The sequence below is a fragment of the Molossus molossus genome, unplaced genomic scaffold, assembly GCF_014108415.1.
Source record: "Molossus molossus isolate mMolMol1 unplaced genomic scaffold, mMolMol1.p scaffold_m16_p_13, whole genome shotgun sequence".
In the NCBI taxonomy this organism is placed as follows: Eukaryota; Metazoa; Chordata; class Mammalia; order Chiroptera; family Molossidae; genus Molossus; species Molossus molossus.
Genome location: NW_023425348.1, coordinates 93,462,632 through 93,477,887, shown reverse-complemented (window position 1 = coordinate 93,477,887; position 15,256 = coordinate 93,462,632). Strand labels below are relative to the sequence as shown.

General features: G+C 40.6%; 1 protein-coding gene across 45 annotated transcripts in view; it reads right to left on the bottom strand.

Moving 5' to 3' along the window:
- The window catches only part of PPP6R3 (protein phosphatase 6 regulatory subunit 3), a 138,379-nt gene that overhangs the window by 86,777 nt on the left and 36,346 nt on the right, over window positions 1-15,256 (bottom strand). For 19 of the 45 annotated variants that reach the window (XM_036257644.1, XM_036257648.1, XM_036257631.1 and 16 more), the window contains exons 1-4: window positions 9,873-9,925; window positions 6,030-6,180; window positions 5,712-5,830; window positions 2,437-2,561 (exon numbers count right to left, since the gene is read on the bottom strand). In XM_036257644.1, coding sequence (XP_036113537.1) covers window positions 2,437-2,505 — 69 coding nt within the window. In that variant the 5' untranslated portion in view covers window positions 2,506-2,561; window positions 5,712-5,830; window positions 6,030-6,180; window positions 9,873-9,925. Of the gene's footprint in view, window positions 1-2,436; window positions 2,562-5,711; window positions 5,831-6,029; window positions 6,181-8,739; window positions 8,860-9,514; window positions 9,634-9,872; window positions 9,926-15,256 lie in introns of those variants that run through there. The other 26 variants (XM_036257636.1, XM_036257635.1, XM_036257633.1 and 23 more) reach the window with 9 other exon arrangements.

Sequence of the window (15,256 nt, the reverse complement as noted above, 5' to 3'; positions counted from 1 at the left end):
AGTTGATTAGAAGCTCAACGTCAAGTCATATTATGATGTGACTATTGAGCAAAGCAGTCTCAGAATGTAGTCACTGTTCAATTGTGTCGAGAACCACAGAGGATACTAATCCCACGGCAGCCTGTCCTGGGCAGGTCATTTCATGGCTGGGCATTATCACATCCTGTTCTGGGGAGGACGAAGACACTGCCAACCTCAAGGCACCCAAGGAGATGATTAGGGTGGCAAAGGAATGCACCACTTTGGAGTGAATATATATAAATATATATATATATTTTTTTTCTTTAAATCCTCACCCGAGGATATTTTTCCATTTATCTTCAGATAGAGTGGGAGGGAGGGAGAAGAGAGAGACAGAGAGAAAGATATGAGAAAGACACATCAATTGGTTGCCTCACGCACGAACCTGACCAGGGCCGGCAGACCAAATCTCGACTGAGGTATGTGCCCTTAACCAGAATTAAACCCAGGACCTTTTGGTCCACAAACAGATACTCTAACCACTGAGCAAAACCATCCAGGGCTGGGGTGAATATCTTAAAGCTCTTTTTACCCCACCATGTAGAGCTCCCAAGGATAAAATGAGATCCAGTGAGGGAAGGTACTGACTGCTTGAGAGCAGAAGCAGGAACCTGCTAAAGATGAGGACCAGAACACACGTGAGGCCCCGCGGCTGGAGGTGCTCTGGCAAAGCCTGATGATGATGCCCTAGGAGGGCACTGGCAGAGGAATTTCCATTCCAGAGAGGAAGGCCATACTACGTGATCACCATGTTGTCTGATAAACATCTTTTTTTTTTAAATCCTCACCCGAGGATATTTTTCCATTTTTTGTTCATATAGAGTGGGAGGGAGAGAAAGGAAGAGAAAGAGAGAGAGAAACATCAACGTGAAAGGGACACATCAAATGGCCGCCACCCACATGATCAACCAGGGCCGAGGACAAACCGCAACCGAGGTACATACCCTTAGCGGGAACCAAACCCAGGTCTCTCTGGACCACAGGCTGACGATCTAACCGCTGAGACAAACCGGCCAGGGCTGATAAACATCTTCTTAAAGTCCATCTGATCTACAAGGCATGGCTACATCTGGGTTGACAGGGAGTCTCAACAAGAAAATAGAAAGGATGACACCACCTTCCAGGTGCTCAGTGGGCTGGTTGAACCCTAAACAGGTTTCCACTCCTCTGGAAACTCTCCAACAACAATAAAGACCAAGAAGAGCAAAAGCAGCCAAAGAGACTGCCAGCAAATTTATGAAGACAGAAAATGGAAAAATAATTCGCAAAATCCAATATCCAAGTAACAGAAGTTTTAGAAGAACATATTATAATCCACAACCACTCCTCTCATCAAAAATAAAGTCTCAGAGCATAAAGAATATGACTCTACCCTTGGACCCGCGCATGCTCTCTTGGGGAGTGGTGTGTCAGATCCTCTAAGGCAAAATGTGAAATTCCATGGCATCAGACACAGAGAGACGAGCTATGCTTCTATAGAGAAATAAACACTCATAAAAGGAATGGAAATCAGAATGACACCAGCTTCCTCAATTGCAATTCTAAAAAGGAACAGTTTCAGACATGGAAGGTCTGAAAGATTTAGTTACACCATCTCAAAACTCCTGGAGAATGGGCTTCCCTGAGGCATGGCAATAGCCACGAGGGGAGATACAGGGTACATGAAACCAGAGACACAACACACACAGATGATGAAGGGGACTCCTGCAGCTCAGAGAAAGTCCAGAGGAACCAGCCAGAAAAATGAGTGAGGCAGGGGGTTCTAGAAAGGCTGTGTCCAGAAAGATGAATTATCCGACATGTGACAATGCTGAGAAGATGTCTACAAATTAAGCCAGAGACGGGAAAAAATTAACCAAAATATATATACTTTTATTATTCATTTTAACCAAAGCTGTGCTTTAACTATGCTGGAAGAATGGGGAGGAAGGAGCTATGCATTCCAGGGCCAAACCTTCATCTTCATAGTTAGAAGTCAGATGAGAAATAGCTACCCATATGAGTTTAGAAATATGAAAGGAAGTAAATATGAGAAAACAGCTCAGAGATGAGGGTAGCTGCCCCTAGCCAGTAATTCGGGGATAAGGAGGGCACTGAATGGGAAAAAAGGAGCAGATGACTATTACGTTTTGTTATAATTTTGTGATACTGTTTGACTTTTTGAACCATAAACCTACGTATGATATAATTAAGAATTATGAAAAGAAAATATAACAGCACTTTGTACAATCCCTGGCACTCAGTGAGAGCACTATAAATGTAATCTCAGTCTGAAAGCAGGACAATGGAAAGACTAGTAACCTGCCAAGTCTTAGAGAAAGCTAAGACCATAGGCAACTGCATACACTAAGACTCCTTTGTACAAAACAAGAAAGAAAGAGAAAAATCCAACCAGCAACAAAACCACAATAGTACCTTTTCATGTTTAGGTCCCTCTTCAGCCCATTCTTTCTGCCACAGTATGTAAACCAACTCCAGAGACATGGGACACCTGGTACTGAGATGGCCAAATCTGGTCTGCCACCTATTTTTTATACAACCTCCGAGCAAAGAAAAGTTTTTACATTCTTAATTGTTTGGTGGGAGAGAAATCAAAAGAATGACATTCCGTGGCTTGTGAAAATTCTTTGAAATTCAAATTTTCATGCCCATAAAGTTTTCCTAGAACACAGGCACACCGTTCCTATCTACAGACTGTCTCTGGCTGTTTTCACACAAGGACAGACCTGAGTAACTGACGGAAATCATAGGTGGTGCTGTCACCACTCTGCACTACAGATCAGCTGGGCTCACCCATCACAGTGACAGGGTTATAAGGCAACAGTGTTCCAAGGGCCACATGCTGTACCGCAACATTTGATTTTATTACTACCCAGCATACCCAACATGTCAAAACAAGAAAAGGAAAACTATACTTCAAATGCGCTTTTATGGCACAGTGGGATGTGGACTGCTTTGTTATGAAATCTGATGGCAGAGTGCTGTTTATTATGCAATCACACCACACCTATGCTAAAAGAATATAGTATACATCAACATTACCAGACAAAGCAGTCATCACAGTATTCACCACTCACAGGAAAGCAACAGTCAGAAAACTTAGAAAATGTACAATGGAGTATCTCCTAACAGGTGAACTTCTTCCCAAAAATGAAAAATGAAAAGGAAGGCACAAAGTTGGTTTCCAATTGGCTTGCTAGCCAAGCAAGGAAGCCAATGATGGTCTCCATTGTTTCTTGATGAGTTCATAGGACTGTTGATACAGCTCAAATGTCGTTTATTTGAGGAGCTTGAAGTAATGAAGAATTTGCTTCTAGGAATAGTCGGCATGAAACAACTACAGCAGAATGATTTCAGAGAAGTTGAGAAAAGATAAAATCACTACAATGTGTAGTAGAATCTGCTATGATGTGCTACACTGGTGGGAAAATTAGATGGAGCCAAAAGGCTTAATTTGACAAATTTATAAAACCTGTGATAACCTAGTATTTAAAGCTTAGGGTTATTCTTTCTACTTTCGTCAGCAGGTACTTCGAGGGATTTTTTAAAAATCCTTGTGTGTTACTGAACCAATGCCAATGATGTCAACATTAATTTGACATTAATAAACTTACTCTCAGGACTTAACCATTATTAGTTCCTGATTTAGCCTATGAAGACCAAGACTGATGTTTTTCTGAATGAGAAGAACAGCACTCAACCACTACTACTGAACAATAAATGGCTGTGGAAATTTGCCTTTGCTGAAGTCCTGATGTTTCTTAATGAAGTCAACCTAAAATTATAAGGCAAAATAGCACTAACCTGCAAAACTTATATGATAGTAGTCATTTCAATACTAACTCTGTTTAAATCATAAATTCAGGCTGCTTCATAAATTTTCCATGCTGTCCTCATTCCCATACAAGTTTGCAGTCAATGGCCCTGGCCGGTTTGGCTCAGCGGTTAGAGCATTGGCCTGCAGTCCGGAGAGACCCGGGTTCGGTTCCCGCTAAGGGCACGTACTTCGGTTGCAGTTTGTCCCCGGCCCTGGTTGGTCGTGCGGTGGCAGCCACTGGATGTGTCCCTTTCTCTCTCTCTATCTCTTCCTCTCTCTCCCTCCCATTCTATCTGTACAAAAAATGGAAAAATGTCCTCGGGTGAGGATAAAAAAACCAAAAAACAAATTTGCAGTCAATGTACTTCCTGAACTCAAACTACAGTTAAACAGCACGTTCAGACCTTAATGCGCAGGTGAAGAAAATTTCTCTATTTCAGCATCCATTTAGTTCTGCAACTGACGAGCTTCCACCTAACTTTCAATTGTAAATTAACCTACATGCTAAATGAAAGAGAAAACTTATGGAAGTGTATAAATACCTTCCAAGTGATGAATATACTCAACTAGAACCTACGCTGTGGACAGAGGAATGTGGCAGCACCAGCTATGTAAAGACATCTCAAATATGAAATATGTACACTCTCACTGCTGATCAGCCTTAACAGATTAGATGGCTATTTGCAATAGATTTTGAGAAGAGACCTCTAATTCTAAATACCAGGTAGGTGAAATGTTACCCTTAAGAAAAAAGAATTCCACCCTGGCCGGTTTGGCTCAGTGGTTAGAGCGTCAGCCTGCGGTCCAGAGAGACCTGGGTTTGGTTCCCACAAAGGGCATGTACCTCGGTTGCAGTTTGTCCCCGGCCCTGGTTGGGTTGTGCGGGTGGCAGCCACCCGATTTGTCCCTTTCACATCGATGTTTCTCTCTCACTCCCACTCTATCTGAACAAAAAATGGGAAAATGTTCTCAGGTGAGGATAAAAAAAAAGAATTCCACCCTTCTCATTAGATCTGTATTACAGAAAATTGAACTCAATTTCTATATTTTGAATGTCTTCAATAAAATTTGTAAAAAATCTGTTTTCTCTCATTATATAAATACATGCATCATATCCTCTTTTTTGCCTCTGGATTCACAAACACCTAAAATATTTACTATCTGATCCTTTGCAACAAAAGTTTAGTTTGATGACCACGGGCTCTTTGGGAATCCTTTTCAACCACCTGGCACTGATTCTAGGCATCCTGGAGACGTCTGGGTAATTTCTTATGAGAAGAGCTCATCCATTCCAGTGTGGGACAGCTTGCTGATGATCAGAGGAGCATACAACAAGAAAAGGGAGGAGTAAAGCTAAAGTTAAGAAACTGTTCTATAAGCTACCAAAGCTAACAGTCTCTGCCAGCAAAGAAAAATAAAAATAAAACAAGAAAAAGAGAGAGAAAAAAAGGGAAAAACAAAGTCTTAAAAATGTTATCCTGAGAAATGTCTCAAAATTTTGGCTCGTACCACCTATTAATAATACCTATTATTTTTAAAGTACTAAAAACTAAAAGCACTAAAGTAGAAGTCAGAACACTTTCTTCGCTGAGTGCTTAAAATCTATGTAAAGAGAAGAAATAATCCTAAAACAATTTCATGAGATACTCTAAGAGTTCACAAAGGAGTGACTATTGAGCCAAAAGTCAAATATGCAAAGTCAACTTCTGGTCTTTAATGAAAAGATTCATTAAAGAGTTCCAAAGTGATTACAATTAGTACTAAAAAGGACTCAGGTGTCTGGCTAGAAGCCAGATGTCCTTTGGCTGGTGTAAAACAAAACATTCTCTCTCTCTCTCTCTCACACACACACACACACACAGAGCCAGGTTACCTAGAAATTGCAGCTGATCCACTAGTAGGCTTTCTCTGCATGCTCCTTTAGCTTGCTACGCCTGACTGGTCCTAGGGACCCAGATCAATTCTCCTAGGATACTCGGAATCCCATGGGTGCTGCAGATGGCAAGACATACCAAAGTAACCTACAGAGGCTGCTTTTAACTTCCTAAATAGTGCCACAGAACTATACTGTACCTATTTGAAAGAGATGGCCTAGCCCTGGTCCACCTAAACCCTGGGGTCTCATGATAGTACACTGCTTTTCTTGATGTAACTTGTGGAAGAAAACCCCTAATACTCTTAATGGTCTTACCTTTCAAACCAAGTTTAAAAATTAAAAGAAATGTTTTCTTTCTGTGGCTCCTTGCCCATTACAGGTTATCCTGGCAACGGTTGTCTTCAATTTACCGCATCAGCAGATTAGCAGGAATAAAGAAGGATGCGGACATAAAACAGAAACTCTCCTATAAAAAAAAAAAAAAGAGCATATAATCATAACATGTTCTCTTTTGGTCTGATGACTGACTACTTTTATTAAAGATACTGGTTCAGGATCTTGACTCATACAGAACTATACCTCAGGAGATTGAAAAGTTCTAGTTAATTGAACTTTTTTCTATGTGAAAACAGAAAAAAGGCATGATCATCTCTGTATCTCAGCTTTCATCCTAAACTAACAATAACCCAGAAGTAGAAGCACCATAACAGCACTATCCATGAGCAAATAAGAAAAAATACATTCATCTTTGTATTACGAAAACACCAATAATATTCTTATCCAACATAGGATTGACTGCAAAGGCACTATATTTTAAGTACCAAAACAAATTTTAAAGGTGTCTTCTTCTAAATGTCCACAACTAGTCCCATGTAATACTATTAAGCAATTGTAATGTTTACTAGGAACTATGAGCAGAACATTAAAGTCACTGAAGTACTAGCTGTCTCTAATGTCAATTAACCAAACTACACACGGAAGAAGTATAAACTGTCCTCCAAGACACTTCATTTAACTTAATACTGCAGAAAAAGACTCAAACTCTGGACATTACACTAATTAGAAATGCTTTAAGAATGCAAAGGCATCTTTTGCCCTGGCCAGTTTGGTTCAGCGGTTAGAGTGTCAGCCTGTGGACCAGAGAGTCCCAGGTTCGGTTCCCGCTAGGGTCACATACCAAAAAAATAAATAAATAAAAATAGAATGCAAAGGCATCTCAAAAAAATGCTGTTCGTTTCATGCTTTTCTTCCATATAAAACACTATTGTGTCTTCAACATTTTCCTTCAAATAAGATAATAAACAGAAACAATACTAAGTGCATCATAAAACAAAATGAACTGACAAAAACAGTAACAAACCTAGGATAAAATGAAAATAATATTTAATTCTGAGTTAAATGTGTTATTTTGTTTTGTTTTGTTTTGTTTTGTTTTTTATCCTTACCTGAGGACATTTTTCCATTTTTTGTTCAGGTAGAGTGGGAGGGAGAGAGAGGAACAGAGAGAGAGAGAGAGAGAGAAACATCGACGTGAAAGGAACACATCGAGTGGCTGCCACCCGCACGACCGACCAAGGCTGGGGACAAACTGCAACCGAGGTACGTGCCCTTAGCGGGAACCGAACCCGGGTCTCTCAGGACCGCAGGCCGACGCTCTAACCGCTGAGCCAAACCGACCAGGGCTAAATGTGTTATTTTTTTAAGAATATGTTTATTGCCCTGGCCGGTTTGGCTCAGAGGTTGGAGTGTCTGCCTGCGGTCCAGAGAGACCTGGGTTCGGTTCCCGCTAAAGGCACGTAACTCGGTTGTAGTTTGTCCCCAGCCCTGGTTGGGATGTGTGGGTGGCAGCCATTCGATGTGTCCCTTTCACGTCGATGTTTCTCTCTCTCTCTCCCTCCTACTCTATCTAAACAAAAAGTGGAAAAATGTCCTCGGGTGAGTATTATAAAAAAAAAAAGAATATGTTTATTGCTTTTAGAGAGGAAAGGAGGAGGGGGGAGGGGAGAGAGAGAAACATTGGTGTGAAAAACATCAATTGATTGTTGTTTCAATGCTGTATACACCCCAAACAGGGATGAAGCCCACAAGTTAGGTATGTGCCTTGACAAGAAATCAAACTCACAACCTTTTGGTGTACAGGACAATGCTCCAACCAACTGACCCACCCGGCCAAGGCTAAAAGCATTTTGAACATGCACTTGAAAAAGTATAATTGATCATTTAAACTTTTGCTTTAAATCATAACAGATCATGTACCACTGCAGTCCTTAGACAGGACAAGCTTAGCATGTTAGTGTAAAAAGTGCACTACTAAATACTAAACATCAGAGGTGTCTAGTCCCACTGCCACCACTCTCTATGACAGGGGTTCTACATTCCTTTCAACTCTAATGAAGTTATGTACGCCACAGAAGGCATTTAACTTAGAGTGACTGCAGGACCCTCAAAGCTGAACTGCAATCATTTCTCCCACCAGCCAGAACCACCCACTGACCCATTTGTGCAGACCACTCAATCACAGGCTCCCAGAGGAGTTGTATCAACCTGCCTGCCTCACTGTATGGCACACTCCCACCCAGGGAAACCAGAAGGAAAAAAAAAAGCATGAATAGAGGTGCTTATTACGTTGTAACAAGTATGCTGAGACATAATCCACTTTTCTGAGAAAGTCTTTAACTGTTTGGTCTTTTCACTTAGACTACTGAGGGGAAAGTGCGTCAATATTACATACTGATGGTAAGAAATTTGGTTATTTTAAAGTGTGAGGATCTGAGAAACAAGATAAAAAGATGGAAAAGAGAATGGAATGGTGTACAAATGCAGTACTGAGATTCCTGGGTAAAAAGTGTGTAAGAACACACATTGAAATGCCTCCAGAACTACAGTAAAAAACTGTTTTGGTTGTTTTGTCTTGTTTTCTAAAGGCACAATCCACAAGGACCAGGATAAGACAAAATGGCAAGGAGTGCTAGAAGGAGGCAAAAGGAGTATTGGTTGAAAATTATTTAATGAACACTTTAGATACCTAAATCTCCTTGTCTTCACATCCCTAGCAGATGACAGGAGGAAGCCAAAAAGGAAGGTCTCTGAACTGGGAGGTCCCAGGCCAGCTGAAAATGAGCCTGCCACACTGAAAACACAGGGACTGTGGGATTGCAAAATGAATGTTGAGACACAGGCACACCGCACCCCAAACCGGATCCTCCTACAAAGCTCCAATATTCCCAGCCAGGTTGAAGACTGAAAAAGTGTTTTCTGAATGAATGATCTGACCTCCACGGGGAAAAAAAAAAAAAAGTCTAAAAATAGTGACACTTGGGAGCCTCCCAACCAAAGAGCTCAAGTAATCACAGCTGGGAAGCGCACAGGCAATGAGCCCATCCATGATCAGAGCCTCCAATGAACCACTCTTATTCTAAGCTGCCATAAAAAAAACAACAAAAACACTTTTCATTGTAAACCTGCAGAACAGTTACAAGAGCAATAAGAGAAAACTCCCAGAGCCTTTGCTAGATAGATTCACATCAATCACTGTGTTCCTTTTGCTTGACCTCTCTCACACACATCCCAAACATTTGATTGATTGCAGCTATCACATCATTTACCCTTACATAATTCCTTGTGTATCTCCAAGGAACAAGGATATTCTCCTACACAACCCCAGTTATGTAAGAATCAAGAATTTAACATATTAATCATCAAACAAGGATTATATAGCTTGTATTTCAATTCTGCGAACAGCTCTATAACGTTCCTTATGGCAATCCCTCTTCACCTCAATCCAGAATCATATACCACACCTAATGTCAGGTATCCTTCATTTCCTTTCATCTGAAACAGTTCTTCAGCATTTGTCTTTCATATCACTGATATTTTTGGAGAATACAAGTATGCATATCTGGCAGGAATACCACATAAATGAAGTTTTGTTTTTCCTAGAGTATCGCATATAAAGAGACAAAATGATGTCAATTTGTCACATTACTGGTGATAATTTTGGTCACTTGGCTAAAATTTGCCATATTTCTCCACTGTAAAATAACCATTTTTTTTTCTTAGTAATTAATTAGTAGTAATATGTACAAAGATATTTTGAGATTACATTCTTAAAACATTCACCCAAGCAAATTAAAACAACAATGAGGTATCACCTCATACCTGTCAGAATGGCCACCATCAACAGATCATCAAACAACAAGTGCTGGCGAGGGTGTGGAGAAAAGGGGACTCTAGTACACTGCTGGTGGGAATCCAGACTGGTGCAGTCACTATGGAAAACAATGTGGTGTTACCTCAAAAAATTAAAAATTGAGCTTCCATTTGACCCAGTGATCCCACTTCTAGGAATATACCCTAAGAAGCCTGAAACACCAATCAGAAAGGATGTATGTACCCCCATGTTTGTAGCAGCACTATTTACAATCGCTAAGATCTGGAAACAGCCCAAATGTCCATCAGTAGATGAATGGATAAAAAAGCTGTGGTACATATACACGATGGAGTACTATGCAGCTGTAAGAAAGATCTCTTATCCTTTGAGACGACATGGAGGAACCTGGAAAGTAGTATCCTAAGCGAAACAAGCCAAACATAGAAAGACAAGTATCATATGATCTTATTTATTTGTGGAATATAATGAACATAACAGTCTGAGGAATGGGGTAGTCCCAGATACATGGAAGTGGGTACAGACTGACAATACCCAGAAGAGGGGGTGGTGGGGAGAGATGAACCACAGAACTTATATGCATGTGTGCATGAACAATGGACATGTACAACAAAGCTGGGGACAGGGCGGGGAGGGGGAGGGGGGAATCAGTGGGGGGGGGAGGAGAAACATCTGTAAAAATGAATTAATAAAAAAAAAAAAAGAAAAAGAACTGAAAAAAAAAATTTTTTTCACCCACGAGTTTTAGTACTCATTGTCAACTCTTGCCTGAATCAACTGTTAGGGTGACAATTAAAATGATGCCCCCCTCCCCGTAAATCCCCTGTTCCTTCTGCATTTATCAGATGACAATCTAACTTCAGTAAGGTAAGGTATGTTCCCTTCTCCCCACTCTTTTTTTCTTTAATTCATTAATAGAATGGGCTCACAGATTCTTACTTTATTGTCATTATTCATTCTGATGCTCAAGTTGTCCCAGATCTGGCCAGTGGGAGCTCTATCTAGCAGACTTGGGTGCTTTTCTTATTTTTTTTTTTAGCACTTCCTTATTTCTGGGCACAACATGTTCCAGATTTATCTTGTCCATTCTCTGCCTCAGCTATGAAATCAGTCATTTCTCCAAAGAGCCCTAGTTCCTTTTAGTGGAGGATGTTAACTAGAAATGAAGATCTGAGAGCTGAGTATGCTCATAGATAGTGGGCAAAGCTGGGAAAGATGACAATTTCATATGAATCAACTCTATGTGATGTCTACGTGTATTTCGACTTTTAAATATGAATGAAGCCTTGGCCAGTTTTGCTCAGCAGTTAGAGCATCGGCCCACGGTCCGAAGAGTCCCGGGTTCGGTTCCCACTAAGGGCACACACCTCAGTTGCAGTTTGTCTCCGGCCGTGGGTAGGGTCTGTGGGTGGCAACCACTCGATGTGTCTCTTACATCAGTGTTTCTCTCTCTCTTGTCCTCCCTCTCTCCCTCTCGCTCTATATGAAGATAAATGTACATAAATGTCCTCTGGTGAGAATTAAATAAATGAACAAATAAATAAATAAATAAATAACCAAAGGGTTACCAGATATCTCAGGAAAGCCTCTATCGTGAATGGTAGAGAGCAAAACAAACAGAAAATGCTAGTTGAGAAAAAGACTGTATATAAAAAAGAGAACATAAAAATAAAATTGTTGCCCGGCCGGTGTGGCTCAGTGATTGAGCACTGACCCATGCACCGAAAAGCCTCCAGTTCAATTCCCAATCAGGGCACATGCCCTGGTTGTGGGCCAAATACCAAGTGGGGGACACACAGGAGGCAGCTAATCAATGTTCTCTCTCATCGATGCTTCTCTCTCTCTCCCTCTCCTTCCCTCTCTCTCTAAAATCAATAAAGAAAAAAATAAATAAAATAAAATTGTTATTCTTGAAAAGAGAATGCATCCATTAAGGAAAAACAAGTGCAAAAGAGCATAGACTAACAGAAATAAAATGATTTCTAATTCAGAAATCTATACCCAATCAGGAGTACACAGAGCCCTGGCCGGTTTGGCTCAGGAGTTAGAGCATCGGCCCAAGGACCAGAGAGGCCCAGGTTCGGTTCCCACTGAGGGCACGTACCTCAGTTGCAGTTTGTCCCTGCACCAGTTGGGGTCATGTGGGTGGCGGCAACTACTAGATGTGTCTCTCACATCGATGTTTCTCTCTCTCTCTTCCTTCTTTTCTCCCTCCCACTCTATATCTCAAGATAGTACAAAGGTGTCCTCAGGTGAGTATAAAAAGAAAAAGAAAAAAAAAAAGAGTACACAGAAACAGAGAAAGACTCAAAAGATTTGCCTCCTATATACCTTTCTCACAGAAAACTGTTAGAGACTGTGCTCCACTGAAACAGGAGGGAGAACAACAAGACAGACAACAATCATGATTAGAGAAACAGGAGATTCAATGTAGGAGAGAGGGAACAACAACAACAACAACAAAACCCTCATCTCAAACTTGGATCACAGTATACCACTATGATCCCAGCAGAGGGGCAAGACTGGAGCAGGAAAAGATTTCTTCAAAAAGCTAAAGTTGATAGAATACCTGATCATGTAACTGGCTATAATACTTTTTTATTCAAATGATCCAACATTCCCAAGAGAAAACAAAAGTTATTTATGGAAGGACAAGTATTGGTAACTTAACACTAAACATTATAAATAGCACACACAGTCATAATGACAGAACTAAATACTGATTTAAAAAAAATGCAATAAAACTATATTGCAAGGATGGGAAAGATAAAATGTGTGGAGGATGCAGTGAGGGAAGAAGAGAAAGCTAATCCTAGATCTTTCCATAGTAGAAACCCTATCTTTCCATAGTAGAAACCCTATCTTTCCATAGTAGAAAATCAACAGATATGCTTTAAACTAAAAAAATCAGCAAGCATTCAAGCAAATATTAACTTCAAATATGCTCTTTCAGACATACAGAGGTAAATTTTTTTTTAATTAACTAAAAGAGTTCAAATTATTATAGTTGCCTTCAGGAAAGAGGGAAATGAGGGGTCGCCAAGAATTGCTTTTTATCTTATCCAACCTCCCAGACCTAGCTCACTCTTAACTATGGATAAAGCTTTGACCAATATGTTTTTTTAAATAAATTTTTAAGAAGAATGCTAGACTGAGAAGGGACAGTAAATGTTGAGACCAGAGAGCTGTTAACATCAGCTCTGATCTGACACAAGTCATTTAACCTGAGAATCCATTTCTTCACCTACAAAATAAAGAAATTAGACTAGCTAAGTTAACTCTAAACTTTCTTCCTGCTTCAATCAGTTATTAATCTAATACAAAAATAAATAAAGCTGTAAATATGGTGTCAGTCGTTACAGACATTAGCAAACTGAATTACAGAAAGAACTAAGCAGGACTTGATGAAAGAATAAATGGAAAGAGTACCTTAGGGAAAAAATCTGCTTTAAGCCTGGGTACTGCTATGGTATTGATAATAAAGGAGAAGTTAGAAAAGCATTGTTTAAAAAATGAAGACAAAGCTCCTGACCCTGGCCTAGAAAGAATTTAACAGTATCCAAACAAACTATGACATGAGACCACTGGAAAAAAGCTAACCAAGGCCAGAAAGAGATGTCTGTCTTGAAAGTTAAAATATGCAGATGATGGTGAAATCCATAAGGATGATGAAAGGTTATTCCTAAAGAATACAGATCAAAAAGGGGGAATTCTCCCCAAGTACTCAATTTCTAGGAAACCGTTAACTTTTACATCATAATTAAAGGATGGCCCTGGCAGAATAATTCAGATGGTTAGTGTCATTCCAATACGCCAAGGTTGCAGGTTAGATTCCAGGTCAGGGCACATACAAGAATCAACCAATGATGATACATTAGATAAGGGGTTAATTTCCAAAATATATAGAGTACTCATACAACTCAACAAAAGGAAGACAAAAAACCCAATTAAAAAATGGGCAGAGGAGCTGAATAGACACCTCTCCAAATAGGACATACAAATGGCCAAGAGACATACGAAGAAATGCTCAACATCAGTAATCATCAGAGAGATGCCAATTAAAACAAAAATGAGGTATCACCGCACACCTGTCAGAAAGGCCGCCATCAACAAATCATCAAACAAGTGCTGGCGAGGGTGTGGAGAAAAGGGGACTCTAGTACACTGCTGGTGGGAATGCAGACTGGTGCAGCCACTATGGAAAACAATATGGTGTTACCTCAAAAAATTAAGAACTGAACTGCCATTTGACCCAGTGATCCCACTTCTAGGAATATACCCTAAGAAGCCTGAAACACCAGTCAGAAAGGATGTATGTACCCCCATGTTTGTAGCAGCACTATTTACAATCGCTAAGATCTGGAAACAGCCCAAACGTCCATCAGTAGACGAATGGATAAAAAAGTTGTGATACAGCCCTGGCTGGTTTGGCTCAGCGGTTGGAGCGTCGGCCTGTGGTCCAGAGAGACCAGGGTTCGGTTCCCGCTAAGGGCACGCACCTCAGTTGCAGTTTGTCCCCGGCCCTGGTTGGTCATGCGGGTGGCAGCCGCTTGATGTGTTCCTTTCACGTCGATGTTTCTCTCTCTCTCTCTTCCTCTCTCTCCCTCCCACTCTACCTGGACAAAAAACAGAAGAATGTCCTCGGGTGAGGATAAAAAAAAAAGTTGTGATACATACACACAATGGAGTACTATGCAGCTGTTAAGAAAGATCTCTTGCCCTGGCCGGTTTGGCTCAGCGGTTAGAGTGTCGGCCTGCGGTCCTGGGAGACCCGGGTTCGGTTCCCGCTAAGGGCACGTACTTCGGTTGCAGTTTGTCCCCGGCCCTGGTCGGTTGTGCGGGTGGCAACCACTCAATGTGTTCCTTTCACGTCGATGTTTCTCTCACTCTGTTCCTCTCTCTCTCTCCCACTCTACCTGAACAAAAAATGGAAAAATGTCCTCGGGTGAGGATAAAAAAAAAAAAAAAAAGAAAGATCTCTTATCCTTTGAGACAACATGGGGGACCTGGAAAGTATTATCCTAAGTGAAACAAGCCAAGCAGAAAAAGACAAATACCATATGATCTCACTTATTTGTGGAATATAATGAACATAACAGTCTGAGGAATAGGGTAAACCCAGAAACATGGAAGTAGGGTACAGACTGACAACCCTCGGGGGGGGTGGGGTATAAATCAAAGAACTTATATGCATGTACGCATAACCAATGGACATGGACAACAAAGCCAGGGGATGAGGTGGAGGGGTAGGAGGTGGGGATGGGGAGGAGGGTGTCCATTGGGTAAAAAAGGAGAAACATCTATAACAAAAATAAAATTAAAAATAAAATTTAAATTAAAAAAAAAAAAAGAAACCAATGAATACATAAAAGTG